The sequence below is a fragment of the Paralichthys olivaceus genome, chromosome 6, assembly GCF_024713975.1.
Source record: "Paralichthys olivaceus isolate ysfri-2021 chromosome 6, ASM2471397v2, whole genome shotgun sequence".
NCBI lineage: Eukaryota > Metazoa > Chordata > Actinopteri > Pleuronectiformes > Paralichthyidae > Paralichthys > Paralichthys olivaceus.
This window is the reverse complement of record NC_091098.1, coordinates 14,797,073-14,824,964: the sequence shown is the minus strand read 5'-3', so window position 1 is coordinate 14,824,964 and position 27,892 is coordinate 14,797,073. Positions and strand designations below refer to the sequence as shown.

The window sequence follows — 27,892 nt, the reverse complement described above, 5'->3', positions numbered from 1 at the left end:
TCTAGGAGTAATGTTTGTAACTGGAGGTGAAGGTTGTAAAATGAAGAGTTTATGCGCCAATACGGCCTCTCTGTTATTTTCTCCATGACAAAGTACCAGCCACTTCTCAGCAGCAGTTTTGAAGCAGGTCCTTTATGAAACCTAAATGTAGGTTGTTGAGCATTGGCAGTTCAATTGTGGTATTATAATAGTTCATTTGGATGTTTGACACTCAATGTGCAGAGTGAGTTTGACACTACAGAGTTTCACTCTTACCTGCTGAGTACGGACGGTTCTCCGTTAAACCTGAGATTATCAAAACAAACTGACAAGCACACATCAAGGTTGGTGAGGACATCTGACTACTCCAAATATATTGACATTTACAGTGAAGTGGGAGAAAACACGTGGACTGTTATGAGTGGATACAAACACAACTAATGTGGTGGAAGAGACCTTCTCACACACATTGTATTATGCTGAGGAGACATTTCTATAGGTCTTGAAACTTAAAGTTGTATTCCTGTTCACCAAACAGCAACAGATGTTGCAACATTGCAGATATTGTAGATTTCAAATAAAGCTGCTTCATCACCAGTGCAGCGTGAATTGAATATACTGTAGGTCCACGAGGCCTCTAACCTCCATGGTGACAGTAACTTTCTCCTGTTCCCTTTGACATTGGCAGAATGAGCTGTACCTGGGTGGAGCGGTCGATTGGCTCCTTTGTAAATGAAAGGCGTTTACAGAATGTGAGAGTGGGGGGGGGGGCTGAATTGCTGGATCAGTGAAAACTGAGAGGACCTGTGTCTCGTTCTTGCCGCACTGGACAGCAGCAGCAGAAAACATCTACCCACATCATACAAATCTTTCTCAAAAATGATATTATCATACCTTTCTGTACATTTTCTTTACAATTTCTATAAGTGAAGCAAAAACAGACAATGGGACGTCTCTGCCTGATAATTCACATGCACAGTTACATATGTTACAGTGGAGTTCCATGATTATAAGGGTCCTATTCTATTGTTATGATTCATTTCATGCTGAGCAACAAATCATGCTGAGCCTTGAGCTGCAGGGGCCAGTTACTCTTTAATAAGAGGGTTGAAAACAGATTAAATCACAGAAATATGGGGGGGGAAAGATGTTTATTTGAATCAATAAATAAAAGCACATGTGTCAGTGAAGCAATTCAAGAGGAGCTGATGTCAAATTTATCACAATCTCTCTATACTCAAATTCAAAAATAGAAATCAGACAAAGAAAATAAACCCTGTGGGACCGGGCTGTGTAAAAAGTGCAGGTCTTTGCATTATTTATCAGGAAAGCTGTAATCTACCCATCTGTGTATGTGCATGGCTTTTGTGTACAGTCATTGATCATGAATCCAGAAACTGGAGATTTTACAGCGCAGATGCCGGAGCTGGAGCCGGAGCTGGAGCCGGGGGAGCGTCTCATCCAAACGCACCGCTGAGGAGCCGCGGAGTGGCTGCTGTTTGGGAAAATGTTTGGACGAGGCTCTGTCTACACCTGATGTGATGTCTCCTCCGTGAGAAAATTGTGGGCTTTTTTTTCTTCTTCCTCCCCTCCCACCTTTAAGTTGGTGCTCAGGCGACAGAGATCCCCGTTTATCTGCGGATGTCCCTGACCAATTCAAGCGTCTTTCTGCTCAACGAGGTGGGTTCGTCTTTCAGCTTTCCTCCTCTGCTTTACTGTGGACCTCTCTGGTGGGTAAACGGGGACTGGATGAGATTTTGGCTAATGTTATGAAGCAGAGCTGCATGCATGCATGCGTGGTGCAGCATCCTCATCGCTGCACGTTAGGAATAAAGAGGCGGTGAAGGTTGCAGCATGGTCCTGCGTGCTGTTGTGTTGTGTTGGGATACAAATGATGACATTAGACAGCACTGACCTCATCACTGGGAATCTGACAGGGAGTGTGGAGCATGTATTGGTGCTGTCAGTCTGTCAGCAGGGATTAGCTCTGCTCAGGCTGCGGTGGATTTTTAAATGGTCATGATATAACATTTTGAAGAAAATGATAGAAGTGGTCAGTTGAAGCAACAGATGAAAACAAATTTCCACCAGTGGGAATCTGTTATGCTTCGCCTATTAAGAGAAATAAAAACATGTTGCTCCTGGATAAACTGCAGTTATTAATCCAGGGCTGTAATAATCATTTTGACATCATACATGCAGCCAGGGTGTGATAAACAAAAAGCACTGCTCTTTATGACTATACAAACAACACAACGGATCTCAACTTCACTAATCTGATGTGTTTATGAAGTTTATGGTTTTATAATATAGAAGTTATGGTCTCATTTTGATTCTCTTTAGCTACACGTTGCAACAGAATGACTTTCAATACATATATCATAAAAGGTAAAAACGTCCTGGGCCCTGAACCTTTGCAGTTTTCTAAATATCAGAATGGGGGGGATTTAGAATGCAAGTTCTCTTGTAATGTGGAGCAACTGATGATGTAATACCTGCAATGTCCATGTTCATCATGCGGTAATATTCACCTCAATGACTCAAAATTGTCATCCCATTACAAATGTGATAATAATGTAATCCACCAGCTAAAGTGTGATGAAATGACACGGCAATAATTGAACACAAAGTCACAAAAACTTTTCATCCTTACATCTTTTTAGATCTTTTAATGATCGATGTTTTCCTCAAGCCTGATCATGCTGACATGTGTTTCTAAAATCAAAGATCACCATGACATGATGGAAGACCTTCACCTCCTCTCTCAGCTCCCCTCCCCCCTGGAGGTTAGAAATATAAAAGGTAGACTGACGGATAAAGAGAAAGAAAGACAAATAGGGTTTGTATTGTTTGTATTGAAAACAAGTTCATGTTGGCTCTGAGAGCTCCAGCTCAAGAAAACAAAACAGGTCGTCTTCATCAATCTGACAACGCCCTGAGAATTCTCAAAACAAACAAATACTCACAACACTATATACTCACAATACCAAACCAAATACTCACAATAAATACTCTAAATACTATAATCTGCCAAATACACTGCAGCATTTGAATCATCACAACATTGGAATTTGTGAGTATTTCATTGTGTTATGGGTATTTGGTAGTATTTGGTTGTGTTGTGAGTATTTGTTTGTAATGTGAGTATATGGTTGTGTTGTTAGTATTAGAAGAAACAGTTGGACAATAATGGAAAAGTGTGTTTAAAGTATTTGTACAGAAGAAAATGTCTGACAGAGATTAAGGGAGCAACTATAAGTATTTAGTTGTATTGGAGATATTTGTTTGTGTTGTTAGTATTTGCAGTGGATTTTCTATTTGCCACAACAACACATCAAATTATCTATGTCTTGTTTTTCTATTTGCACATGTTTTCTTTGATTGTAGTTTGTTGTGCTCTCCGGGTCACAGTACAAGTTGTTGAACTTGACAAAGTGTGTTGTACTGGTGGAGTAAATCCTCATCCAGGACACCATCAGGGCGTCCACCTGCATCTCCAGGAGCTTGTTTCCCACCCAGAGCGAGTTGAGAGTGCTGAAGGTGCTTTGAAAGTCAAAACACATGACTCTGACCATGGCTGCCAGCCTTATCCAGCTGGGAAAAGGTCCCTCACAGAAGCTAGAAGATTGCATTATTTGCTTCAGTGTGTGTCTTGTAGGCAAACTGCAGGGGGGTGTAGTCAGTGTTGTGGACTGGAGAGCTCAAAGTCAGCCCAGAATCTCAGTGAGGCTGGTTTTTGTCCCTCAAATTAAAGAAGTCTTGAGACTCACCATAGAGGTCTGTGCAAACGGATTTATTTTGTCTTTTCCTGTATTTAGTGATACAGTACAGTTCCAGTGCAGAATTCACTGATATTTAAGAAATAGAAAGGCACATATACCTCCACACAGTCCCAGTCAAGCTGCGCAAAATTTCACAGACACACAGTCAGTTTTCTTTCTCATGAAGATTATTGTTCGGTTTTTCTGGATCGGCCCCCTGATCCGGATCCTCATCAAAATGTATTGGGTTATTTCCTGACGCAGGCCACATCCTTCCACCAAGTTTCATGATAATCTGTCCAGTAGTTTTTGCTTATTCTTGCTTATAAATAAATAAATGGATAGGTGTGAAAACATAATGTCCTTAATAAGAAATAAGAAATTCCTGTCTTGTCAACCCGTTAGATAGCTTAGTGAAAATTGTGAATTTAAAATATCTTTTTTTTTAATATATTCAAATACTGTTGTTTCATTTTCACGAAAAATTTAGTCTTTGTTGTTCATGGATGCTTTTTATTTCCATTCCAATTTCCCCCAGTTATGAGAAAAAGTATTAAAGGGAACAAATACCCATTTGAAGCTTGCAGAATATTCTCCATGAGTAATTATGTTTTTCATTAACAGTTAAAATTTTACTCTCCTCTATTATTAAAGAGTCGATGCTGCTTTAGTTAATAATGTATCGCATTATCAAGCAGAAACATGATTTTCTTTTTGTGACTGCAGATTTTCTTGGAAATCCTAAAACTGGTTGTGTTTGGTAAGTGTCTTAAGTGGTTAAACGAACTGCTCAGTGAAGCAGAGATTATAAGTGTGTGCCTTATCACTACATAAACTGACCCGTCTGTGTGAAGCACTGTTGGTGACACCCTCAGTCACATCACTGGCATCCCACCCGTCTGTTTACCCCCTCCCCTCCTTTGGGTGTGTGTGTCAAACACATGCTGTCCCTGCAAGTCTGAACCCATCAGGTCCCACACTAACCTCACGGAAGGATTTGGCAGTGGCGATTTGTGGTCTACCCTCTGTTCAGAAATCAAAAAATCAGCATCACCAGTGCCTTAAAATAGCCCCTCATCCATAATGCACCAGCAGCAGCAGCAGCAGCCCACGGAGGCGCTTCATATGGGACAGACTGACAGACATTTGCACTCAATGCTTGGGTGCAGCTCCAATAGCTGCTCTCCCTCCTTTTTCTGCTTTTCTTCTGCTCATTGCAAAGCGCCGTGGAGTTTAACTTTCAAACCTTCATTCATTCATGTTTTATTCAGCTCATGCAGAATTGGAATGGATGCGTTCTCCTTCTCTCTCCTCCTCCTTTTTTCTTCTTCTCTGCCTCACTGTTTCCTGCAACCTATCCTATGAATTATGGATCTCAACTTTGCTGGAGATTTTCACATCATCCACAGGCACAGTTTTATGCTGTCAGACTTTTCCTTCTTTAAATGCATGTTGTGCATTTCATACTGTATCTTAACTTACCTTAGATTAACTCATAGAGCAGTTACATGATTCTGCTCATCAGATGTTGGGGTGGTTTATACGGTTTGAAAAATGTTACATATCCCACATCCACAGTTGAGCAGCTGTCAGAGCTCAGCCAGCCATGACATCCACAGAACACACTCTGTGAACAGGGGGCTGCACCAGGGACATCTCCACATGTCGTACAGAGACAACTAACATGGCTCTGCACATCCCCTAACCACCAGAAGACTCTCTCCTCTCTCTAAACTTTTGCCGTCTGACATGTTGAGATCCTCAGTGGATGAAAGAAAAGAAAAAAAACTGTTTGCTAGGACGGTAAAAATGGCAGATAGTTCCCTTTGAGATTTTGTGTGACAAAGAATGGTGACATGTGAACTTGTTTCATTGTGTAGCTGTGGTATGGGGACATTTCACATGATGTGGGCAATGTCTATTAGTTTCAATTAAAGGGGATTTTAATGCTACAGTATGCAAAGGAAGAACTTGCTGGCCTCTAGAGAGAAGATATGGCAGCATATAGATGCCCATGGTTGTGTAATGAGATGTTCAGCAGTCATATATGGGTCTATTCAATTCAATTCAATTGTATTTGCATAATAATAATAATAATATACATTATCTCAACACACTTTACATAGAAGGTCAAGACCTTAAAATGTATAAAGAAACCCAACAGTTCCCACAATGAGCAAACACTTTGGCGACTGTGGAACATTAACTGGAGGAAACCTTAGGAGCCAGAGTGAATGTGGGCGACCATCTGCCTCGACCAGTTGGGGTGAGAGAGAGAAGGGGAGAGGTGCTCAGTGGATGATGGGAATCCCCCCAGCAATCTAGACCTATGGCAGCATAACCAAGGGATGGTTCAGGACTCACCTGATCCAACTATAGAATGAATGTAGAGATGGTGTCTGCCTCCCTCACCCAGAGTGGGAGCTGGTTCCACAGGAGAGGAGCCTGGTAGCTGAAGGCTCTACCTCCCATTACAGATTCAAGGGGGAGAGCCTGTGTTTTGGGAGAGGAGTGATCTAGATTTAGATAACATGGTGTTGTAAGCTCTTTGATATATGAAGGGGCTTTATATGTGAGGAGCAGGATCTTGAATTCTATCCTGAATAGTACTCAGGTGTCCACAAACATCCGGCCATTTAGTTTAACTCCACAAATTGTCTTAACTGTGATTATGGTGTGTGTGGATTGACGCTTCGTGGTGTGTATTGTGATGTGCTGCAAGATGGAGTGTCCTTTGAAACAATATCACATGGTCATGTTGTTTGCTCCGATGATGACAAGAGTCCTGAGTGAACTTAACATGCGCTGGCGATACACAGTCCCATCGGACGGGCGAGGTAGGGAGGAAGGAGGAGAGGAGGAGAGGAGGAGAGGAGGAGAGAGAGAGAGGGTGGGAAGCATGATGTGCGGAGCGGAGAGAGAGCCTGTCTGACGTAGCAAAGGCTTGAGTACAGAGAGTGGTGGAGAATGGGGGGGGGGGGGGGGGGGGGGGGGGGTGTAGAGAAAGAGAGAGGGGTAGACTGCTTACAAGCACGCTACAGTACACTTCAGTGTTACCCGAGAGAGAGAGCACACCATGACTGACTAGCAGAGGGAGCGAGCGAGAGAGAGGGAGTGTGCTCTCCTACCTCCAACCGAGTGAGTACATCGCTATCTCTTCTGCATCTGATCTCCTCCCTGCAAACTGCATTGATAGCCGGTGGAACCCCTCCAGTAGATCAGTGCATGCTGTAGAATGACGGGATGACACATGGGCGGATGCACTTTAAAGAATCGTGCACCTCTGCTCCTGTTTGACTGAAAGTTTGAGAGATCGTGTTGATGTGTGTGAGAATTTTTCATTTTTGAACAAATCTGATGTGCATCCAAACTCCTCATCGTCAGCGCTTGGCATTTCTGTGGAAAACTCTTTGAGTTGCACCAAAGCAGAAAAGGGCATTTAGTGCCGTCGTGCTCACGGAGGAGCGGTGGTGGTGGTGGTGGTGGGGAAGCTGTGGGTATGTACTCGCAGGCATTCATGCTTTCTCTGCTGGTGGGGGGAAGGAATGCATTTGGGACTGCTGGGCTTCCTGTATGGGGTCAATTAAATACTGCATGAGACAGAGCACTAAAAGCCTGTCCCGCGAGGAGAGAAGTGCATTGTGTGTGTGTGTGTGTGTGTGTGTGTGTGTGTGTGTGTGTATTACAGTGTGTGTTCGTGCATGTGTGTGTTGGTGCATCAGTGTGCAATGCCTTGATTAAATTTGATGAACCAGCAATGTTGAGAGGGCCAAAGATTCCAGTTCTTGGTTCTCTTGTGTTCCTGTTGAGAAACGCTGCTTTTCTTTATCGTGGTTTACTTATCAAAGACGAGAAGGTCAGAATGTAAAGAAGTGTGCGCTCTAATTTCTTCTTATGACATGTATGTTCTCCAGGAAATCTCCATCTGCTGCCTCTCTTGACTGTATCATCTGATAACTGTAGTATTGTTGATAAACTCTCAATGTCGTGACTGAGTTCTTAAAACCCAAAACTAAAACAAATGTCCGTCTCTTCAATGTAAAGCATTACATATTAATAAATCTATCATTCCCTTTGTTTGCTCTGCAGCCCACTAGTCAAGATGCACCAATTAGGCCTAACTCAAACCTATAGAGCCTAAATCAGGTCATCTTCCGACAAACATCTGATTTAATGAAGGATGCAGCAGCGCTGTGCCACTCCGTGCTGCACTGTTGGTACACACACAGCGTTATGTGGGTTAGCTCCAGCCTCTCTGCACTTTGAAGCAGTTTGGTGAAGTCAGGTTGAGGGATCCCTGGTGGGATGAAAGCCTATAACTATCCACAGCGCATCACCAGACCAAGGAGATAGTTTGGAGGAAAGATGGAGATCACCGACTGCAGGTTTGCTGCCCCTGCTCCTCATCCTCCCCTGTATGCCATCATTATTGTTGACCCCTCTCTTCGACTATTCACGTCATCACATTGTCCTCATTGCATCAGTAGCATTCCTCTTTGCTGTTGGCTCATACAAGATGCCCCCTCTTTTTAAATCTCCACACTGCTGTTGCTGTGGTGAGAAAGCAGTTGTCTTGGAACGACTTGGAAGTGCTTATTTATAGGATTTGCTAAGGGCTCATTACAGGCAGAAGAAGTACGCTGGGGTAACATTAGAGCAGGAGGAGGTTGGAGCTGCTCAGGACAGGATGGAGTATCAATCTGGGTGGCTCTCCTATTGATCCACTCTGCCCTACTCTGGTTGCACTGTCAGGAGACCTCTCTCTGATTCTCGATGATCCACCTCTGCCTGGAATGCTGCCTCAGCTCCCACTGAACACACACACAGGCTAATGAGACATGAGCAGGTGACTCCAAAGGTTTTATGCTCAAATCTCTAGATATGTTGGTACAACTCTGCCTTATTTGCTCCCAGTTGGTTTCAGAGCTGCTCAGTTGCTTGCAAGTATCAAACACTGTCATGCAGCTACTGAAAGACTCATTATGCTTAACTCAGGAGAATTTTTTTGGGATTAAAAATAAGATTGTTTTAGAAAAACATAAAATAGTAGAATGTCATTGCCCAAACAAGGCTCAATAGTCCCCTTTAATTCATTAATTTGAGGCAGAGTGAATTTGTCTAAAAGATACATTTTACCTCCACCAAGGCCCAACGTCACTTTATAAAACCACATTTAAATTCACAGGATCCTGATTTTTATTTAGATCTGCATCAAATAGCTTAACTCTTGTGAAATTCACCTTTTTTGTATAAAAAAAGAAAATGATTTAAAAAAACTGAAAACTGAGGCACTGAGTAGAGGCCATGATTCCACCAATGCCCGATAGGTCAGTGGCATAAGTATGCCTGATTTTTCTTTTCCTCAAGAGTCATAAATGATTCTCTGAAAAATCTACAAAAATGTTGAAAAATATCAGAATACACACTGAAATCCAATGAATTTTTCCCTGACCCATATTGAATCATTGTGTAGTGATCTGTCCACCAGTCTTTGCATAATCCTGCAAACAAACAAACAAACCCGCCAACAAATGAATTGTCCGGGAGGTGAAACCGTGACCTCCTTGGCGAAGGTAACAAGACTTGTTTGTTATCCACACCCAGGTGAGCATCAGCAGTCGTTATAAAAATAGCCGTGCCATGATGAGAATTAGCATGTGTCACTGCTCTAAATATAGAACAGCTGACATATTGCATCAAGTTTTTAAATTCCTTTGTGAGACGTTTCCACGACTGTCCACACCCATCTCGCACAAGTTTTTGTCTTTGTGTTTCTCTTTGATTGTTAAGGTCTGGGTGAAAAACGAAATAAACTTTATTAAAATGCCTGTACCACCAGGAGGATTGAACGCTGTATGTGATATTATTGCTTTGGATGGAAGGAAAGAGATGAATCCTCCATCGCTGCAGCGTCAGTGTTTACAGGCTGGAGACTAAAGCAGAGACAATTGCTGTCTGCTCTTGTTCTCCACACAGACACTTAGTTCATATTCAGATGGGCTGTGTGGCATCAGTGAATATAGCTGAGCCAGTCTCAGATCTGCTTCGCTCTTTCTGGAGGGAATTCATCAAAACTCTGTGAAGTTTGACAATCCTCAAATATCCTCTCCTTAACTGTCAACCCCAGCCTGAGAGGAGAGGAGGAGAGGAGGAAAGAGGAGAGGAAAGGAGAGGAGAGGAGGAAAGGAGAGGAGAGGAAAGGAGAAGTTATATTTAGACTGAACAGCAGAAGTGTAACAAAAAATTCAAGCTTGTGCTAATAATCTCTGGTGCTAACATTTCTCCAGCCATCTTTCTTATTTGTCCCTTTATCCAACCTTTCCTTGCTTTTCTGCAGAGTTGAGACGGAGCAGACAAACGACATAACCTTTTATTTTTATATGTACAAAAATTCCTTTCCATTTCCTAAGTTCTGTTCCATTACTCAAATTTGCTTTACAGGATTTTATCCTCCCCCCCTTTCTGTTTTCTATCTCTCTTTATGTTTCTTCTGTTTTCACCCCCTCCCCATCTCTGAACGCCCCACTGTTTGAAAGGCTGTGTTGCTCAATGGCTGTTTCATGTGCAACGCTAATGATGAAAATAGTTACCCTATCTTCTGTTCCAGAGGCATCCGAGGGAGCGAGTTTCTCTAACGACAATAATTTGTGTGTGTGTGTGTGTGTGTGTGTGTGTGTGTGTGTGTGTGTGTGTGTACGCTTGCCTGCCTGCTTCCCTCTCTTTTTAAAAAGCCACGCAGAAATATAGCCCCAAGACATTTTTTTCTAAAAGCCCTGATGGAGTGCACTTAATTCTTAAGCAGCCACAGTTGAGTGAGGGTGAGAGAGGACATGTTGCCAGCATAATAGTCACCAAAAGTAGGGTCCTCAGTGCCTGGGGCGACCTGGAGAGCAGCCATGAACAGAGAGGCCATCTCCAGCAGTGGAGTGGAGGCCTCTCTCCTGGCTTATTAAGACATCTGATGGACACTTGATGGCTGCTTGCTGACTCACCACTGCATCTCTGTTCTGTAGGCTCATGCATCACCTTCCTGTCAGAGGGATGGTGCAGGGCAGACAGGCAGGCGGGCACAGCCCTGCCCTCCTCTATTCCTCTTCATCTCTTCATTCTTCGCCACCTCTCTGTTTGTCTCCTTATCATCTGCTAACTGTTCATGCTCTGTGTTGTTGACTGTCTGTCCCCAAAAATCATCAATTGGCAGATTCAGTTGTCCCTCATCTTGTCCTTGCTTGGTTATTATTATTAACGCTTAGAATGGCTTACATAACGGCTCAGTCTTTGTTCGGGCATATTTTTAGAAGTTCTATCTGCGCCCAGTGAAAACTGATGCTCTGCAGACTGAGAGAAACACCAGACAAACATGTCCACCGAACTGGTTGATTCTACTTCCAACTTTGTCAGGATTTCTCAAAGTGGTTTTTTGACATGAGATGGAAAGTTGCATGGTTGTGATGCAAGAGAGGAGAGGATGAGGATGTGGAGAGGACAAAGAGAGAAGAGGAGAGGAGAGAATGAGGATGAAGAGAGGAGAGGATAAGGCTGAGGATGAGAAGAGGATGAAACCAGATGGATGCTCCTTCTCTTACATGATAGCTGGCATGAAGCTGGAGAAACCCATCAGACTGTACCAGTATATACGGGTGTGTACACACACCGATGCTGCAGTCAGGGCATCAATTTTGTATAGGAAATGGCTGTTGAAGCAACGCAGCAACGTCAGCTGTGAAGCACTTAGGCTGAGCGCGCCTCTCTCTCTCTCTCCCCTTCTCTCTCTCCCCCCTGTGACCACGGGCAGGGGGGGAGGAGGGTTCCGCCTTTTCTGTGTGCAATGGGGGGGTGGGAGGGGAGAGCACTGGCAGCAGAAGCATGTCTGCCTCCGACTCGAGTGCCACAGGACTCATCTGTAACAAGGTACGCTGGTGATGCTCCACTTTTCTGTTTAATCAACCCGCATGCAAACTCAACCTGTTCATCCTCGAGTCGGTCTGTCAGCTCGCAGACGTCGTCTTTCTGCTCATTGTCTCCCCCCCCCCCCCCCCCCCCCTCAGCAGAAGTCTCCCTCACCCTGCCAGCAGCATCCTCCTCCTCCCCCCACCACCACTTCTTCTTCTCCCCTCTCTTCTCCTCATCTGGACATGCTGTACTGTGCACATATAGTTTGTCAAATCCATCTAACTTTTTCAGCTCTGCTTTGAACTTGAGGCCCATCTGTTGAGCACCATGGTTTTGATCCTGTGATTTCTGTCTGTTTTGGTCTCCCGTCTTTTTTGTGAAGTCATCCCCGCCTTCAAATATTGGAGTTGAGCCCATACTTGTGCCTCTGCTTTTGCTTATGTCAGTTTCATGATGTTACTTTGTGTGCAACAGCCACACAGAGTCCACCGTGCAATTCCCAAAATGCAAAGACCAATGACTACTTTTTTAAAACAGATCCAATACCATAAATAATATGTATATTTATATTCACAAACATACACAACCAATTCACAGGGATTGTGTTAATTGTCATTGTCATATTGGTCACTAACTCAAAAATTAAGATTAAGTATAAACCAACCACTAGTCACTGAATCATGAACTATAAAGAAAGTGTTTTTCACCATTGGTTCACCAAGTTCTTTGTAATGTGCATGTTTCCCTCTGCTGGTGAAAATCCACAACTGCTGCAGCGTCATAATCTCATGTTTCAGTCTCTAATAGGACTTCCAGTATGTGAAGGGTTTGTTGTTATCCTCCTTTGTGCCATTTGTTTCCACATTTTTACAAAGACTGTGACTGTGCTGTCAGTGGGCGTTTGCGTTTTTAAAAGACAAGACAGTCAGAAAACACACAAAACCATATTTAAATTGACTGTATCTGGATTTTTATTTGGATCAGCACCAAACTGCACACACTTATATCAGTCCTCTAAACAAATTAGATTTTTTCCCCGAGATTCATGAATATTCTCTGAGAAATCACTAAAAACATATTTTGCAATGTTAAAGAAAGTGAAAATACCTTGGGTCATTGACCCCTCCACACAATTTCACGAAAATCGATTGAGTACTACTATAGTATAATAGTAATAAATGTGGATTCTGGACATTTACATGTACTGTCATACTGTGTACCATAGTACTTGAAAGAAATGTCATACTGTGGTGATCATCATCTGCATTGTGATAGGTTGTAATATGTGAATATCAGTCACTCATGACACAGTTATGAAGCAGTGACGAGGAAAACATGGAAGTAAACCAAGCAGCACCGAGACCAAACCAAGTGCTTGTGCCATTTTTGACAATTCCATAACTGAATGAAACATAAAAACCTCTAAATTAATCCAAACAGACTTCCTGTGTTAAACACTCAAATCCTGTCATTGTGTGAACTGGGATCATCTTAATGTACAGTGCATTAGTCTGATGATGCCAATGTTGTTGCAGTGGAAATGACTCTGAGACTATTGTCACCTTATATCTTTGCATCTGTCCTCAACATTTTGCATGACTCCAACAATCAGTCTATTTTGCATTTTGAAGCTCAGGAGGAATCCATGCAGATTTAATCAGATCAGTGTGAGGCTGGCAGTGACGGAGGGAAAGGGACTAGTGTGTCTAATGTTTGACTGGATGCATTTTAGTATTTTTAATATGTGCAAGGTCATTTTCACAAATCAAGTCTAAACAATATAAAAGTGCAATCAGTATAGGTGAATGCAACATGTGCATATTTTGTGCTGAAGAGACCAAAACCTGTTCATCAGAATAACAGTCCTTCCCATCCATGTGCAGGCCTCTATATGTGCTTTAATTAGGTTTTATTTCTTCTACTAGACTCTTCATATTCTGCTCCAGCTCCGACAGGCTTTGATATTTAAATGATATCAACACTCTCTGCACTGGATTCAGCTAAAACAGCTCACTTGGAAGTCAGGGGAAATAGCAAAGAAGAGACTGAGCTGGTCGGGAGGGGGGAGGAGGAGACAGGTGGAGGAGGGGTACAAAAAAAAAAGGTAAAAGAGGGATGACGTTGTTATGGAGCTATATTTGGCTTTCTTATGTGGGTGCTCCTGCCTGGTGTATGTGAGGAGACTTCCAGTTCCCTCCACCTCTCTGTTGGGGCTTCAGCCACTGGGGGGAAGCAGGCTGCTGATGGAGTGAGAGGATAAATGGAGGATCTGGTGAAGTTTACCTGCACATGACTGGGAAACATGTGTGCCACATGTGAGGATATTATCAATGTAAAGATGCTGAGGGGGGACTGTATGTGCGCTCCGATTACTTTGTATCATTTTCCATCACAGAGATTAACAAAAAACAGCTTTATTGCTTTGTTTTTTCGATGTTCTTGTCTTTTGCTCATTTCTTTCTTAGGAGTAAAATTGTGTTATAAGATCCCCAAAAAACAGTTGATATAGAGTTGCTATTTGTATGATTTGCAACAGAATTTTGGAAAAATCTGCATGTGTTTCCTTATTTACTTACTTCTTACTTTCAAAGTTTTTAAAGTCCCAGCTTAAAAGTACACCCACTGAGGAAAAGATAATCTACTTAATGATAATTGTGCTTTGACACCAGATGACTGCCACAAACAAAGTTCTATTCTAACAGTAATATAATAATAATGCTCTCTGGTTTCTGTCACAAAACTCTGCTAATGTCTGGGCAACTGAAACTCTGAGGCTGATTTAGAAAATGTTTTCAATTTGAAATAAATGGATTCACATTTTTTAAATTTAGATATAAATTTCACAATTTTGAACAAACTTCAAACTCAAGCTGTAGCCTGTAATTAAAATTGGGTTGTGACACAACTTGCACCACCATGTTTGTTGATACAGACTAATCTGCACTTTATTGAAATTGATTGAAAGCTGGATTATACAGGATCATCTTGTATTATCAGTAGTTTTTTACATCTCAGTTTATTCTCCTTGAAGACTCTGGGCCAACATCTAAAACTGGCTAAGTGGATGAGTAGGACTCCTCTGGTTGTTGGTGTTGTTATAGTGCTCACGCACACCTTCCCCTGAGAGGGCTGCTTTGGAAAGCTGCAGTGACTTGCAGATGAGATCACATGACTTCAGGAAAAGGACCGGCAGGTTTAGAGAGGTTAAATGAGGAGAACGACATGGGGGACACAGAGGGAGATGTAGCAGGTGGTTTGTTTGGAGCTCCATCAACGCCATTTGCTTAAACTCAACAGTTTCAACAGTTATGCTGAACAGCCGCGAAACAAGGTGTTACGTACTGTATAGAGAAGGATTCAACTCGTCTTAAATCTCCTCTCCTCCTCTCTTCCAGGGTTCAGCCGATTCCTACACTAGTCGACCCTCTGATTCCGACCTGTCCCTGGAGGAGGACCAGGAGGCGTCTCGGCGTGAAGCCGAGCGCCAGACTCAGTTGCAGCTGGAGAGAGCCAAGGTGAGAGCACAGGGGTCAAAGGTCAAAGTTTGCTCTTAAATTCATATGTTATGATTCTTATGTATCTCATTCATGTATTTTGCCTTTCAACAGCCTAAACCAGTAGCTTTTGCAGTGAAAACCAATGTGAGTTACTGTGGAACCCTCGATGAAGATAGTCCAGTCCAAGGTGCTGCTATTAACTTTGAAACCAACGACTTTCTGCACATAAAAGAGGTGAGAGGTCTTCAGAAACAAGACATCATTGTCACTGCCACTCTCACATAGAGACTGTGATCCATGTCATGTTTGCAGCACAACTTCAGTTGCATAAGAAGTGTTTCGCTGTCTTGCAGAAATACAACAATGATTGGTGGATCGGTCGGCTGGTGAAGGAAGGGGCAGACATCACTTTCATCCCGAGCCCAGTCAAACTGGAAGCCATGAGGATTAAACAAGAGCAGAAAGCAGCAGCAAGGTCAGAGGTCACGCCGCTCTGAGAGATCCAGACTTCTCTCTGGCTGTCTGTCTCTCTGTTGGCCTAATTCTTCCAGCTTTCTGTCTAGCACACTCTTTGAAAACTTCCTTTCGGTGCATAACAAGTTCTTGCTCATGTGTTGCTCTGTTTTCCAAGTCCTCTCTAAATTGTCTCCTGAGGGGATTTGCGCATAATGATGCTTTGCATTATGTTGCTCTACAGGAAAGGAGGGAACGCTTCATCGGGAGGCTGGAGGTCCACGCCGCCATCTGCAGGTATAAGTGAGACTGGAGGAGTCCTGCTGCTGTGTCTGTCTGTTCTGCCTCCACTGGGACTGCATGCTCTCACTGGGTTAGATTTACAGGGACTGTTCCTGGGCAAAAATGCTCCCTTTAGAAAGTAATGTGTGTCAGCACACTGCCTGCTACAGAAAACAAAATCTTGGGTGAGAAACCATTGAATTAAGATCCCATGTTTACAGACAATTCTATCTTGTGCAGGGCCACAATACAAATGTATAGTTTCTTCGCACTGCATGGCATGCATGTTTTCATTTTTAATGCACTTTTGTTGGACTTCAAAACTCAGATACTTTCTGCTGAAGCAATGATTTATTGCCAGAGCATCTCATTAGCTTTTCTCCTTCTCGCCTAATGTTCGTTATGTTTATTCTGAAGCCAAACAGAAGCAGAAACAGGTGCGTTTGTCAGTTTGCCTTTTCCTCTGTGCATCACTTTCCATTTTTACAATATTTTTAAGAACACTGTGAAGGAAAGTTCAACATTAATGGCTCGGTACATGGCGAGTGACATGAAGAGTGAATAGTAGACATTCTTTACTGTCAATTCACTTCAACATGATTCTATTCTATATATTCTACATGCAAACCCTGTCTGTTTGTGGTCTGTGTAGACTGAGCATCTACCTCCATATGATGTGGTTCCTTCTATGCGGCCAGTGGTGCTGGTGGGCCCTTCACTGAAAGGATATGAGGTGAGATGACAGCTTTACTTCTCTATATTAAGTTGGTGCTGTTTTGTGTTTGGAATGATTACCTGGATCTTATCATATATGCATCTTGTGCTGGCTTCATATTTGGAAGGGGAAGGTGAGGTGAGGCGTATTCAGCTGCAACATGCAGCTTCACCACTAGATGTCACTAAATTCTACACACTGAACCTTTAAACAAAAATGAGAAAAAATGTGTCCCCCTTGACAACCTCTCAATTCTGAATCATGTCTCGAACCATTACTGGAATGATTTTCATCATTAAAAAAACATTCTCTGCACTTTGATTTGAGTCACTGGAAAACACTCGCCTTCGTCATTTCAGTCGTGTCTGTTTTCTTGGATTGTCTCGTTTGTTCCAGTTTAATCTGGATTGGATTTTCTGGTCCAGTGGTGGACTTGCGTGGCTTAATCTAAAGGGAACCACTCCGGCCACGATTATCCCATTAAAGCTGATACTAAACACCAGTCAGATCCTAATGACATTATAGCACACACACACACACACAACAGGAATCTTAGATCCAGTCTGAGTGATTCAGAACAGCCAGTCTGCCCCGTTATATGTGACGCATATAGGATAAAGTGTATGAAAGCACATTGCACTTAAACTCGATTCATCTTGGACGATGTCTGTTTCCAATGAATCTTGAAATGAACGTGTTGAAATGTGAGGCGTGTAATTGAACAGAATGTCTTCAACATTTTCTCTCTCTCTGCCTCACTCTCTCCTCTGTGACTGTGCAGGCTGCGTGCCAAGCTGTGTGTGTGTGTGTGTGTGTGTGAAATATTCATGTATCGCTCTGTTGATGTGCTTTGGGGATGCTCCTGTGGCGAACCAGCCTGCCTCCCTCTCTCTTTCCCTCTCATTCTCTCTCCCTCTTCTTTGTCTCTCTCGTTCATTTTTTGCCTTCAGTCGCTCACTATTGTTCTTGAATATGTTCTCTCACTCTTCATCACTATCTTCCCCCTTTCTCTGTTTCTCTCTGTTCTACGGTGGAACAGCAACACCGCTGTGCGCTTCATCCCCTACTGCGAAGGCCATTCATTTTTCAGGACTGTTTGAAATTAGACAGATTCACTTCGTCCTCACAGTGTTCATGCAAACAACATACAAGCAAACACATGCACTCTAACTGTATCTGAGTTATCCATTATGATGCCAACATTGAAACTGAAAGGATACGTTTACTTCTCAGTCCTGTTATACTGTGCTAAATGTGAAGAAAGGTTCTGGTGCCCTTTCTTTGGTCGCTCTTGTAAAAGAGATAATACGCAATCTACAGTATAGTTCTGTACAGCATTTGAAAGTCAAGCCAGTACTTTCTCTCTCTTTTATGAGCAGTATGTAAACAATGATAAGATAACTATGTGGGATGTGAAAGTTTGTGCTAAGCCTGGTAAAAAGCAAAAATCTAGTAAATATATGAATCATTATGTATTTGGCAGCTGTGGGTCAGAAGGTAGAGCAGGTTATCCAGTGCTTTTCAATAAAATATATCTTCAGAGGACAAGTTCCTGAGCTGAAATTATGTAATGTGTTCAAAAAAAACATTCATTAAATGTTTATATCATAGACTGTAAAAAATGACTGCTCCCCAAAAGTGAAGCCAAAGTGTCTTGATCACCATCTGGTGGCTGGCTGTATCTTAGGTGATAACTCCCACCTTCTCCATGTTAATGGTTGGGACACGGACAAAAACAAAAGTCAAAGTACAGGTTAAGATGGTTCCTCTCAATTTAGTTAGTTCTTATTACACTGAAGTATATTCAAGCGGTACATTTGAATATAAGTTTGGTTTTAATTTGTTATTTGATATAAAATGGCATGAAACATTATAATTAGGACTGTGCACGTATCGGCGGGACCTCGACTCCATCCTCTGATCTCTGCTGCACAGATGGTCCAGTTGGAGGAAGTGGAGACGTGTCGTCCATCAATACGGGGCTAAGTCTCTCTTCATTCTTCTGTGTTTTACCCAGGTGACAGACATGATGCAGAAAGCCTTGTTTGACTTCCTGAAGCACAGATTCGATGGCAGGTGAGTAACGCTGTGTGTGTTGCTTTCTGCAGCTCGGAGTACAGTAACTCTGCGATTGAGCCGCTTGAGCTGCTTGTGCAGATTCTGCCTATCACATTCTCATGGTCGATAGGACACATGATGATGATGGTGATTTATTTTTAGAACAACTTCATCTCCTCCTTTGAAATGGAACAGTTGTGGATGTGATGTGATACGACACTTCGTCTTTAGGATCTCTATTACACGGGTGACTGCTGATTTGTCTCTGGCGAAGCGATCAGTGCTGAACAAGAAGGCCATAATGGAGAGATCCAACACGCGCTCCAGTCTCGGTGAGCGGCGAGTCTTTGATCCTTTCTTCCTAAATAAAGATTAATACCTGCTAAGAATAGATGCCTCCTCTGCGATAAACTCATTGATGTTGCTCTGCTGAACGTGTCTCCCTCTCTTTCTTTGGTGTGTTCACAGCGGAGGTCCAGAGTGAGATAGAGAGGATCTTCGAGCTCGCCAAGTCTCTTCAGCTGGTCGTCCTGGATGCAGACACCATCAACCACCCAGCGCAGCTTCTCAAGACTTCTCTGGCTCCCATCGTCGTCTACGTCAAAGTGTCCTCGCCTAAAGTAGAGCACAATACACAACTCTGCAAGAACAATCATTCAATGTTTTTGTCAATATGGTTGCTCATAATTATTGAATTGAGAGGTAAAAGAGTGGGATAATCAATTATAATTAATTAATCAACAACTATTTTGACATCTGCTTTAACATTTTGGTTGTTTAGTTAAGTGGAAAAAGCATTATGTTCTTGGGTTGTCCTTCCATCCGTCAGTCCGTCCCATTCCTGTGAACTTAAGAATGCCTTTAGGAAAATTCTCTCTTCCTTTTGATCAGTTTTCAATTGGACTAAGATTTTCAGGTAAAGTGATTATCTTTCAGTGGTCAAGGGTCGAAGGTCACAGTGAATGTAGTGAGTATGAATCTGGTTTTTATAATATTTAATAGGAGCAAGTAATGGATGCCATAATAAAAAATGAGGCTGACTTGCCCTAAGAAAATTACTTTAAACTCATGGATTATTGTACATTAATATTTAATAGGTGGATGTTATGGATGCCATAATGAAAAATTGTTGGCGATTTATATTTGATTTTGCAAAAATTTCTGCAGTAAAATTACTTGAAACTTAACATACAGACAGTGGGAGTCGTCCTGAACAAGAGTGGAGTGAAAATAGTGAGTAAAAAGTCAGATCTCAGTCAGATCAAAATGATAAACCATGATGCTCCCACTCTATAGAATTAAATAAAAGAAGAAATGAATAAGGAAAATAATGAGGGAAATCAAATTGTGTTTGATAACCCTCAGGTTTTGAATCTTTTTACCTGCTCCGCTCTCTTTGTCTCATCCCACAGGTTCTTCAGAGGCTGATCAAATCTCGAGGGAAGTCCCAAAGCAAACACCTCAACGTTCAGATGATGGCAGGGGACAAGCTCGCTCAGTGCCCGCCTGTATGTCATTCTTTACTCTTCACTGGAATTCAACAGAGATCTTTTGAGGACACTGAGTGGTGTAACCTCTCTTTCTTATCTCTCATGTTCATTTATGTGACAGGAGATGTTTGATGTCATCCTGGATGAGAATCAACTAGATGATGCTTGTGAACACCTCGCAGAGTACCTGGAAATTTACTGGCGGGCTACTCATCTCCCCTGTTCTGCCCCTGTAAACCCCCTCCTGGACCAAAGTGTGATTACCCCTCCCTCAGCCAACTCCAGCCAACAGGTAAGGTTGATATTCAACTGATTCTCTTTGAACATTTTGGCTATTATTATTATTTACATCTGTTCTGCCTCCTGTGTCCATCCTCTAGTTCTCTGAGACTCAAGAGTTGATAGAATGATCACTACCACCGACAAAGTGAGGTGAGAAGAAATTTGCTTTTCTTTTTCTGCTGGGTTCTGGTACTGCTAGTGTTTTCTCTTTTTAATCGTGCCTCCTGTTCCTCTGCAAGAGCAGCCTGTGCTGTCGGCTGGGGGTCAAGACTAGGAAGTCATAGAGCACAGGGACCAGGGCGCCACCAGGGGGCAGCAGCAGCCCTCACCTCTCCAAAGCCAGCTACCACCTTCCCTGGCCACACCTGTAGGGCAAAGAAAAGAACAGGAGCAGAGTCCCTGGAGAGGGAGAGAGAAGGTTGGCTATCTGGAGGAAGAAGAGTCACAAGAACAGGGAGAGGAGGAGGAGGAGGAGGAAGATCTGACTGGTGCCAAAGGAGCCTCCGCCTCACTGCTGCCCCCTCGGCAAGAGCTCCCTGCTCCCACTGCCACGTGACAACTCAGGGCCGCTTTCTACAGCTGCAAGCATACTGGTGATAGAAACCAGTACAGCGGTGTAGCCCCTGCACACCACCTTCCCTCACCCCTCACTCTCCCTCTCACCCTGACATCGACCTTACTCCAGATTCCCTGCTTTCACATCGGATGTCACATCCTGAGCTAGCCCATGTGTGTTTAGACGCCCAGAGACGGCCGTCTCAGACACAGATCGGCTGATTCAGCTCACACTGTAGACAAACTGCACACCTGTGAAGTCAGAGTATGTTAGCAAATGTTACTGTAGCACAGCAGAGCTGTCAGTAAAACACACAACACAAACATGCACAGTTTAATAACTTAGGCTTCCCTGGGTTTTTGTATAAACCTGACTTCCCTATCTGACCAAAAAGAGCAGAAAGTTACAGAAATCCAGTTCTATGTGTCTTCCATCTCTATAGTTCTCTGTGAGTTGTCACTCCAGTTTTAAATGCTTCCTCTAAGGCACAGTTGTTTCTGTCAGTCTCATCCTTTATCAATCACCTCTCGCATTGTTTTCCAGGAGCCTTTCAAAATGATTATCTTTATTCATTTACTTGTTTACAATAACTATGTATACCACTATCTACATATCTGTCTGTACACAACAGTGATGCAAACCAACACATGACAAGCACAGAGATGCACATCGACAGTGTGTGCGTACATCTTTTGTCACAGCTGTGAATGTATGAATGGCTTAGGAAGGATTATTTACAATAACTGTGGTTTGTGTGTAAATGGTTGGTGGGAAATCATACAGTAGATAAACTTAAATGAAAATACAATTAAATTGTCACAGTCACATATATATATATATATATAGCTTCAAATGGGATTCAATCCAATCACGTTATACTGATCATACTGTAGAATAGGTTCAGTATTATTTCTTCTTTCTGGCACATTTGATCCACTCAGAGATATAAGTTGTTGCATAAACAGATATCAAGGGATTCGCTCATATTTAGCATATGTGTGAATTAGTCCAGAAATGAACATACATCGCATGTAAGATTTCAGGTCATGTTCCTCAGTTTTAAAGTAGAAGGTACTACTGATCTGTCCTGAGTTACTTCACTATTACAAATTATTACTTATGTTATTCTGATCTTCAGTTTTCTAAGTGAACTTAAAAACACCTCATTGAGATAATTTACTGAAGGAGTTCCCGATAGCTTGTTATTTGTTGCTGATACCATATCAGATGTGACATAATTACACTTCTACTCAATGGTGTAGTGGTAGGTCAAACAGTGGAGGGACCGTAAACTCCTCTTTTCACTTTTAACACACTGTGGTAAGAGACGTTTTCAAACGTAATACTGAGGTAGAAGTACAAATAAATAGACAAAAATGGTCTCAAGTAAAAGTTCAACATCGTTTTATATTTTCTACTCGAGTAAAAGTAAGTACTTGCTTTTAAAATATAATTATAGTATTTAAAGTAACTTGCCGAGTGTGGCTTAGTCTTTAATGCAACAGTCTACTACATCATTATGGCTGAGTCTTGTTTAAGTACAGTAAATGTACTTTATTACCTCCCAACACTGCATTTCCACCCTCCACTACTGGAAAAGCTTGACCAGACCATTCGGTCTCTGAGCACATCGACACACTGAGAAGAGTTAACTCCTCACAAGACTGATAAATAATTGAATGTCTTTTGGCATAAACAGTACTGCAGGCTTATAAAGACACGAAGAGCGCCCTCTGGTTGTATATTTATGTTATTATTAGAGGTCTTGTATGCAAACAAACAGCAAGAGACAAAAACACAGATCAGGAATATGTACACTTTTCAATCATGAGAGAATTTTAATGTCTTGGCAGAAGTTACCAAACTTTGCAAAGCCATCATTAATCTCTTTAATATTTATTTAAACATCTATTTGCTTCAATTTCATGTTTCACGCTACTCACAAAAATAAACGCATCCCAACTGCATCTGCTTCCACCATGTAAAACTATAGAGCTCAGCTAACAGCATACCACACATGTAAATGATACGATGTATGTGCATGACATATTGTATTCCTGTTTCATCAGAAGGGCTTTTTAGGACCATAATCGCATTCACTTGTTAGAGTAAATCCACATAATCAATCACCTGTATGCATTATCACAGCTTGACTGTACATAGTGTATATTCAATATGCAGATATTATTATTATTATTATGATTATTATCAAATTGCACAGAAACAACAAATGCAGGCAGGAAGTAGAACGGTTTTAGTCACTAATCTTTATTCAGCGCCCCAGAGAGCATGTTGTTTATAAGTATTTTTCCTCTGTTTTGAGAATGATGCACTGCAGTTATTTAGAACCACCGTACAGATCGCTTCCACTGACACCCACATCCATTTCTAAAGGACCAGGTTTGAGCTACATAACTTCTTCTCGACGAAACATAGAGAGCACAGTACCTTCTTTGGATTAAAAATCTAAACAACAACAAAAAATCTAAATATCAGCTCCTCCTGTCTGATCAATCTGCCGAATCGCAGGAAATTTCTACAAAAGGTGAATTATTCTTTGGACGGCCAAAGCACAATTTTTTACAAGTATCATTTCCTATTGTGTTTAACTTGCCTAAATTCTGTATGCAATACAAAGTCTAGACACTAGCTGAGACTATCAAGATATCTCCTCAGTTATGATGGGGTATAATTGCACTACTATCATTTATATGTCTGCTTTACGATGCAATAAATGCACTAAATGTTATGCTGTACCCACCTCCAATACTGAACAAGCTGGTCTGATGGTCAATGCTTCCCATGGTTTCTGACAAGTCGACGAGAGAGATCAGATCCAACGCTGTCTGACGATGATGTGTACAGGGTGCATCTCTTGTCTATGGTACATTTGAAAGAAGAGGTGATTAAAAAAAAAAAATACATTTAAGTAACATTACTGTGTGTGGTGTTTTTATTTCTCCTCAGTAATTCATCAAACAACCAACAGAGGGCAGAAGTAGGATGTCTGAGAGTCCTTATAGGTTGTAAACGCTTCAGATGAATCATGAAAACCAGACATCAGTAAGGCCTTTTGTAAATTCACAATTTAAAAACCAACTAGATTATACTTTTTTATGACAAACCTCTGGTGACATCTTGGTTTGTAACATCTGCCGCCCCAAACTTCATTGTTAACTCTTGTTTTTCCCTGGAACTATTTTCTACCAAACTTCAAGAGCAACACAAACACTGTTTCTGGAAAAACACATGCTGTTCATTTAAAAGGGGTTAGGGTTAGGGTCAGGAGTTTCTCTACAAGTTTTAAGGTCTCAACCTTACTATGTAAAGTGCCTTGAGAAAATGTATATTATGATTTGGCACTATACAAATAAAATTGAATATTTATCACCACAATATAGATTCATTCTAACTTTGCCTCACCCTTCTTACAGTTTGTGGAAGACTCTTTCTTTTCTTGTGTTTCATCATGACAGTTCCCTCCTGCATAGAGCTATAAAGACATTTTGGGATTAAATTGAACCTCAGCTGGTGCTCGACCTCCCTCATGCTCTTGCAGCTGAGTGGGAGCAAACCCCTGCAACTATAGGTCAACTATTGGAGCAGATTGCTGTTTATGGGTTTGGAATGAATAACAATAAAATGAGTATAAAGGTTGGACTGTCCTCATACGTTTGGCAGCAAAGCTAAGCTGGGGTGTTGGCTGTATCTCACTCAAATTTCAAATGATAGCAAGGTATGAAATATATCATTTTGAAACAAAGGGAAAGATGGTTAATATCCCTTGAACTTTGGATTCCCAGCTCTCTCAGCAACCTGATGGTGGATGTTGCAATAAAGCCAGGACTTGCAACATATCCACAATCTCTTTAATCAGCCCTCATATGAGCTCTGATATAATCTGCCAGTGATTCAGAGTATTCCCTTCTAAACCATTGATTGACAGCCTAATATCACATCATCCATCTAAGACATGCTGTTGAAAAATGTGTAAATATCTGCTTCATATGATCACAGATGACGATAGATGTTAGAAATTCTGGATTACGACATCATCTGCTAATTCTCTGTTGGAGAATCTTGTGAGAGGGATAATGACTCAGCTATTGTCAGTTTTCTCGAGGCCGTGTGTATGACTGCTGTCGGCAGCCTCCTCCTCTTCCTCATCTTCGAGTATCAGCCATATTGGAAGGTGTCACTTTATGCATGATGATTATTCACAGCCACCTGTCTCTCCCTGTCCCACCACAGCAGCTCTGTGGGGCCTGTGCAGGCACTAATGTATTCCCTGCAGTTTGCTTCTGAGGGTTAGAAAAAGTTCATAGTCTGCAACTTTTCTTCCTAAGTGTTTCTGTCTCACTGAAGTTGAATTCACTAACAATCTTCTGTGTAGAACAGAAATCTGTGCCCCATGCATATAAATCCTTACTAGACCCACTTCCAACTTAACGCACCCATTGTCAGACATGTACAAGTGATCAGCTAAGGGTTTCGAACACGTGTGCATTAAGACAGGTTGCACAGTTTGAACTCTCAGCGTGTTCATCCCTCTTTTAACGACAAACTTTAACGACCTTTCACAATATGTTTTAGAAAAATATGGGAAGTTATTTCTGTCACCGTGTTTTAGGTCTTCATTAAACCCTGAGCGTAAGACAAGAGTGGAAAACCATTTAACTGTGACCCTTACACAGAGGGGAGATTAATGCATCACTATATTATGAAAGACATCTTAATGAGACTTCATTTACATTGACGTTTGCTGAATTTAAGTGCATTAGTTCCAAGTTGAGTGCTATGTAGGCCAATTTGTTGCAGTACAGAAACAGCACGTTTAAAATTTGAGAACTTTAAGTTAATCAAGAAGTGATCATTAACGATTCATTTACTCTCATTGTTCCTCAAAGACTACGAGTGGCCTTCTGTGCAGGTTTCTGAAATGGAGCTGCATTATCTTTCTGTTATAATATCAATAACTGTGGCACTCTGTAGAGCACATACCTCCCCCAGACCCAACAGCCCCTTTACATCCAATCCAGCTGCAACAAATTTCACACACTCATATCTCAGTTCCCCAAATGTGCTTGATTTTTTCATCAAGATGCAGGATTGATTCTCTGGGAATAATGTGAAAGAAATAAAAATCAATCCACATTCAAATTTAAGACTCATACCACAACCTTCCACTAAGTCTCATGGAAATCGGTATATTAAAAAATAAGACAAACTAATAAACAAACTGGCCTCCTGGTGGACATAATAACTAATCATGTTACATACCAATTAAGTCTAAGCTGCATTCATCTCTCACCCCTTCCCTTACCCCTCCATATGTGTCCCACTCTGGATCCCACCCTTGTTTTTATTTTCTCTCTGTTTTTACATTGTTTCAAATGACATGGTGACTTCACAGTAGCAGCCATCACAGTGGACGGTCAGGAGATGAAATGTTATTATCCATTCTAAAGGATACAGGATGCATAAAAACTCTTATTCTAAAATGTGCCAATCCTTAAATTATAGTGAGGCAGATTTACTCTCATATTGCATTATTGATTGTGAGTAGCATTTTTTTTTTTAACACCTCTCCGAATATGTGTAAAATCACAACATTGTCAAGTTTAGGACAGGTGGACGAAAACGCAGAAACTAAATAGTGTTTAACAAAAAGTGTCCTTTATTTAAAAGGGTCAACGTAACAGAAGGAATCTTAAATAATGACAATGATGATGCACTCAGGAAACACAGGGAAAGACATGAACAACTTACGGGGAACGTGGCGAGAGGTGAAGGAGACACATGGACATGATCAAGGTAAATGATGACGGACATGACGAGAAACGACGGGATACTTGAACATGACGAGGGACGACGATGAACCAACAACCACATGGGGAAACACCAAGACTTAAATACACACTTGAACTAATCAGTAAGTGGGGACAGGTGGCCAAGACATACAGGTGAACATGATGAGGGCAGGAAGTCAAATGGGGAAAATACACCGGGAGCAGGGACTACAAAATAAAACAGGAGGAACACTGAACAAACTTTAAACATGAATTCAAAACGTAACAAAAACACTGTTGAAACATGAACTGAAAACTCTCATAAAAGAGGACAAAAATACAATAACCATGACAGGGATGAACACAGGAGAAGCACAGGCTGGAGCATAGAGGGGAACACAGAGATGAACACAAGCAAGGGACACCAAGGGGACATAGAGCAAATTTAAAACATGAATTCAAAACGTAACAAAAACACAATTTAAACTGGAACTGAAAACACTCTTTATAAAAGAGGACAAAATACCATAACTGTGACAAGCATGTCCTTATTCTTCTGAACAGTCTGTTTTTTAAACTCTGGTTTTTTATGTATTAAGTTTTTCACTGATTGTTTTTGTCCAGGTTCCCATCTTTATCTTCCTCCTTGGAAAACACGACTTATTTTGCTTTATCTTTCTCCCTATTTTTCCTACTTCACATATTTGTCATTTACCAAACACAAAAGCAACATTCTTGAATGTGGAAAACATACATAATCTGGTTGTGATTCTAAATACTAGAAATATATAGAAATACTGGGAATGAAGAGGGAATGAGCATGATGACAGCAGAGATATTTGTAAATATAAAACACAGACAGGTCTCAGTGTGGGGGGGTTGGGGGTGAGTGTATGTGAACAAAAGGTAAATTACTTTGACCCCCTGGGTAAAAACTGCTAAGGTCTCTGACTGGCAACAGTAAGTAAATTAGCCAGTAGGCTGCCAGACACAGGAGAAGGAAGTTAATTCACTTTTATCTTTTGGTTCTTTGGCAAACAATGACGTGCTGCTTCAGAAACAACCTTCAGGGTGTGAAATTCAGTGCCTGTGTGTCTCCAGAGGTTTGAGCAGCAGAGGAGAGACCCTTGACTTGAC

General features: G+C 41.7%; 1 protein-coding gene and 1 long non-coding RNA gene across 3 annotated transcripts; one reads left to right on the top strand and one right to left on the bottom strand.

Moving 5' to 3' along the window:
- The first annotated feature begins 1,407 nt into the window (after nucleotides 1-1,407).
- Nucleotides 1,408-23,901, top strand: cacnb3b (calcium channel, voltage-dependent, beta 3b). 2 transcript variants are annotated; one of them, XM_069527212.1, is made up of 14 exons: nucleotides 1,408-1,659; nucleotides 15,029-15,148; nucleotides 15,242-15,364; nucleotides 15,484-15,605; nucleotides 15,828-15,880; nucleotides 16,283-16,302; nucleotides 16,518-16,598; nucleotides 18,598-18,656; nucleotides 18,870-18,970; nucleotides 19,107-19,258; nucleotides 20,051-20,146; nucleotides 20,250-20,420; nucleotides 20,509-20,560; nucleotides 20,655-23,901. In XM_069527212.1, exons 1-13 carry the CDS (start codon nucleotides 1,621-1,623, stop codon nucleotides 20,536-20,538), a joined length of 1,167 nt encoding a protein of 388 aa, XP_069383313.1. In that variant the 5' UTR covers nucleotides 1,408-1,620; the 3' UTR covers nucleotides 20,539-20,560; nucleotides 20,655-23,901. The 2 variants fall into 2 exon arrangements, with proteins under 2 accessions (XP_069383313.1, XP_019945028.1); XM_020089469.2 differs by lacking the exon at nucleotides 1,408-1,659 and adding an exon at nucleotides 11,545-11,651.
- LOC109630939 (uncharacterized) lies at nucleotides 19,114-26,874 on the bottom strand. The gene is made up of 4 exons (XR_002202817.2): nucleotides 26,736-26,874; nucleotides 23,728-23,845; nucleotides 20,021-20,168; nucleotides 19,114-19,253 (listed from the first exon to the last, which is right to left on the bottom strand). It is a non-coding gene; the product is annotated as an uncharacterized lncRNA (long non-coding RNA).
- Between the last annotated feature and the right edge of the window lie 1,018 nt (nucleotides 26,875-27,892).

Excerpts from the sequence above, each read along its gene's own strand:
- cacnb3b (XM_020089469.2), top strand. The coding sequence starts at position 11,607 with ATGTCTGCCTCCGACTCGAGTGCCACAGGACTCATCTGTAACAAG. Across the intron at positions 15,149-15,241 it reads TGCAGCTGGAGAGAGCCAAG|CCTAAACCAGTAGCTTTTGC; the intron begins GTGAGAGCACAG and ends GCCTTTCAACAG. Across the intron at positions 19,259-20,050 it reads TCAAAGTGTCCTCGCCTAAA|GTTCTTCAGAGGCTGATCAA; the intron begins GTAGAGCACAAT and ends CTCATCCCACAG.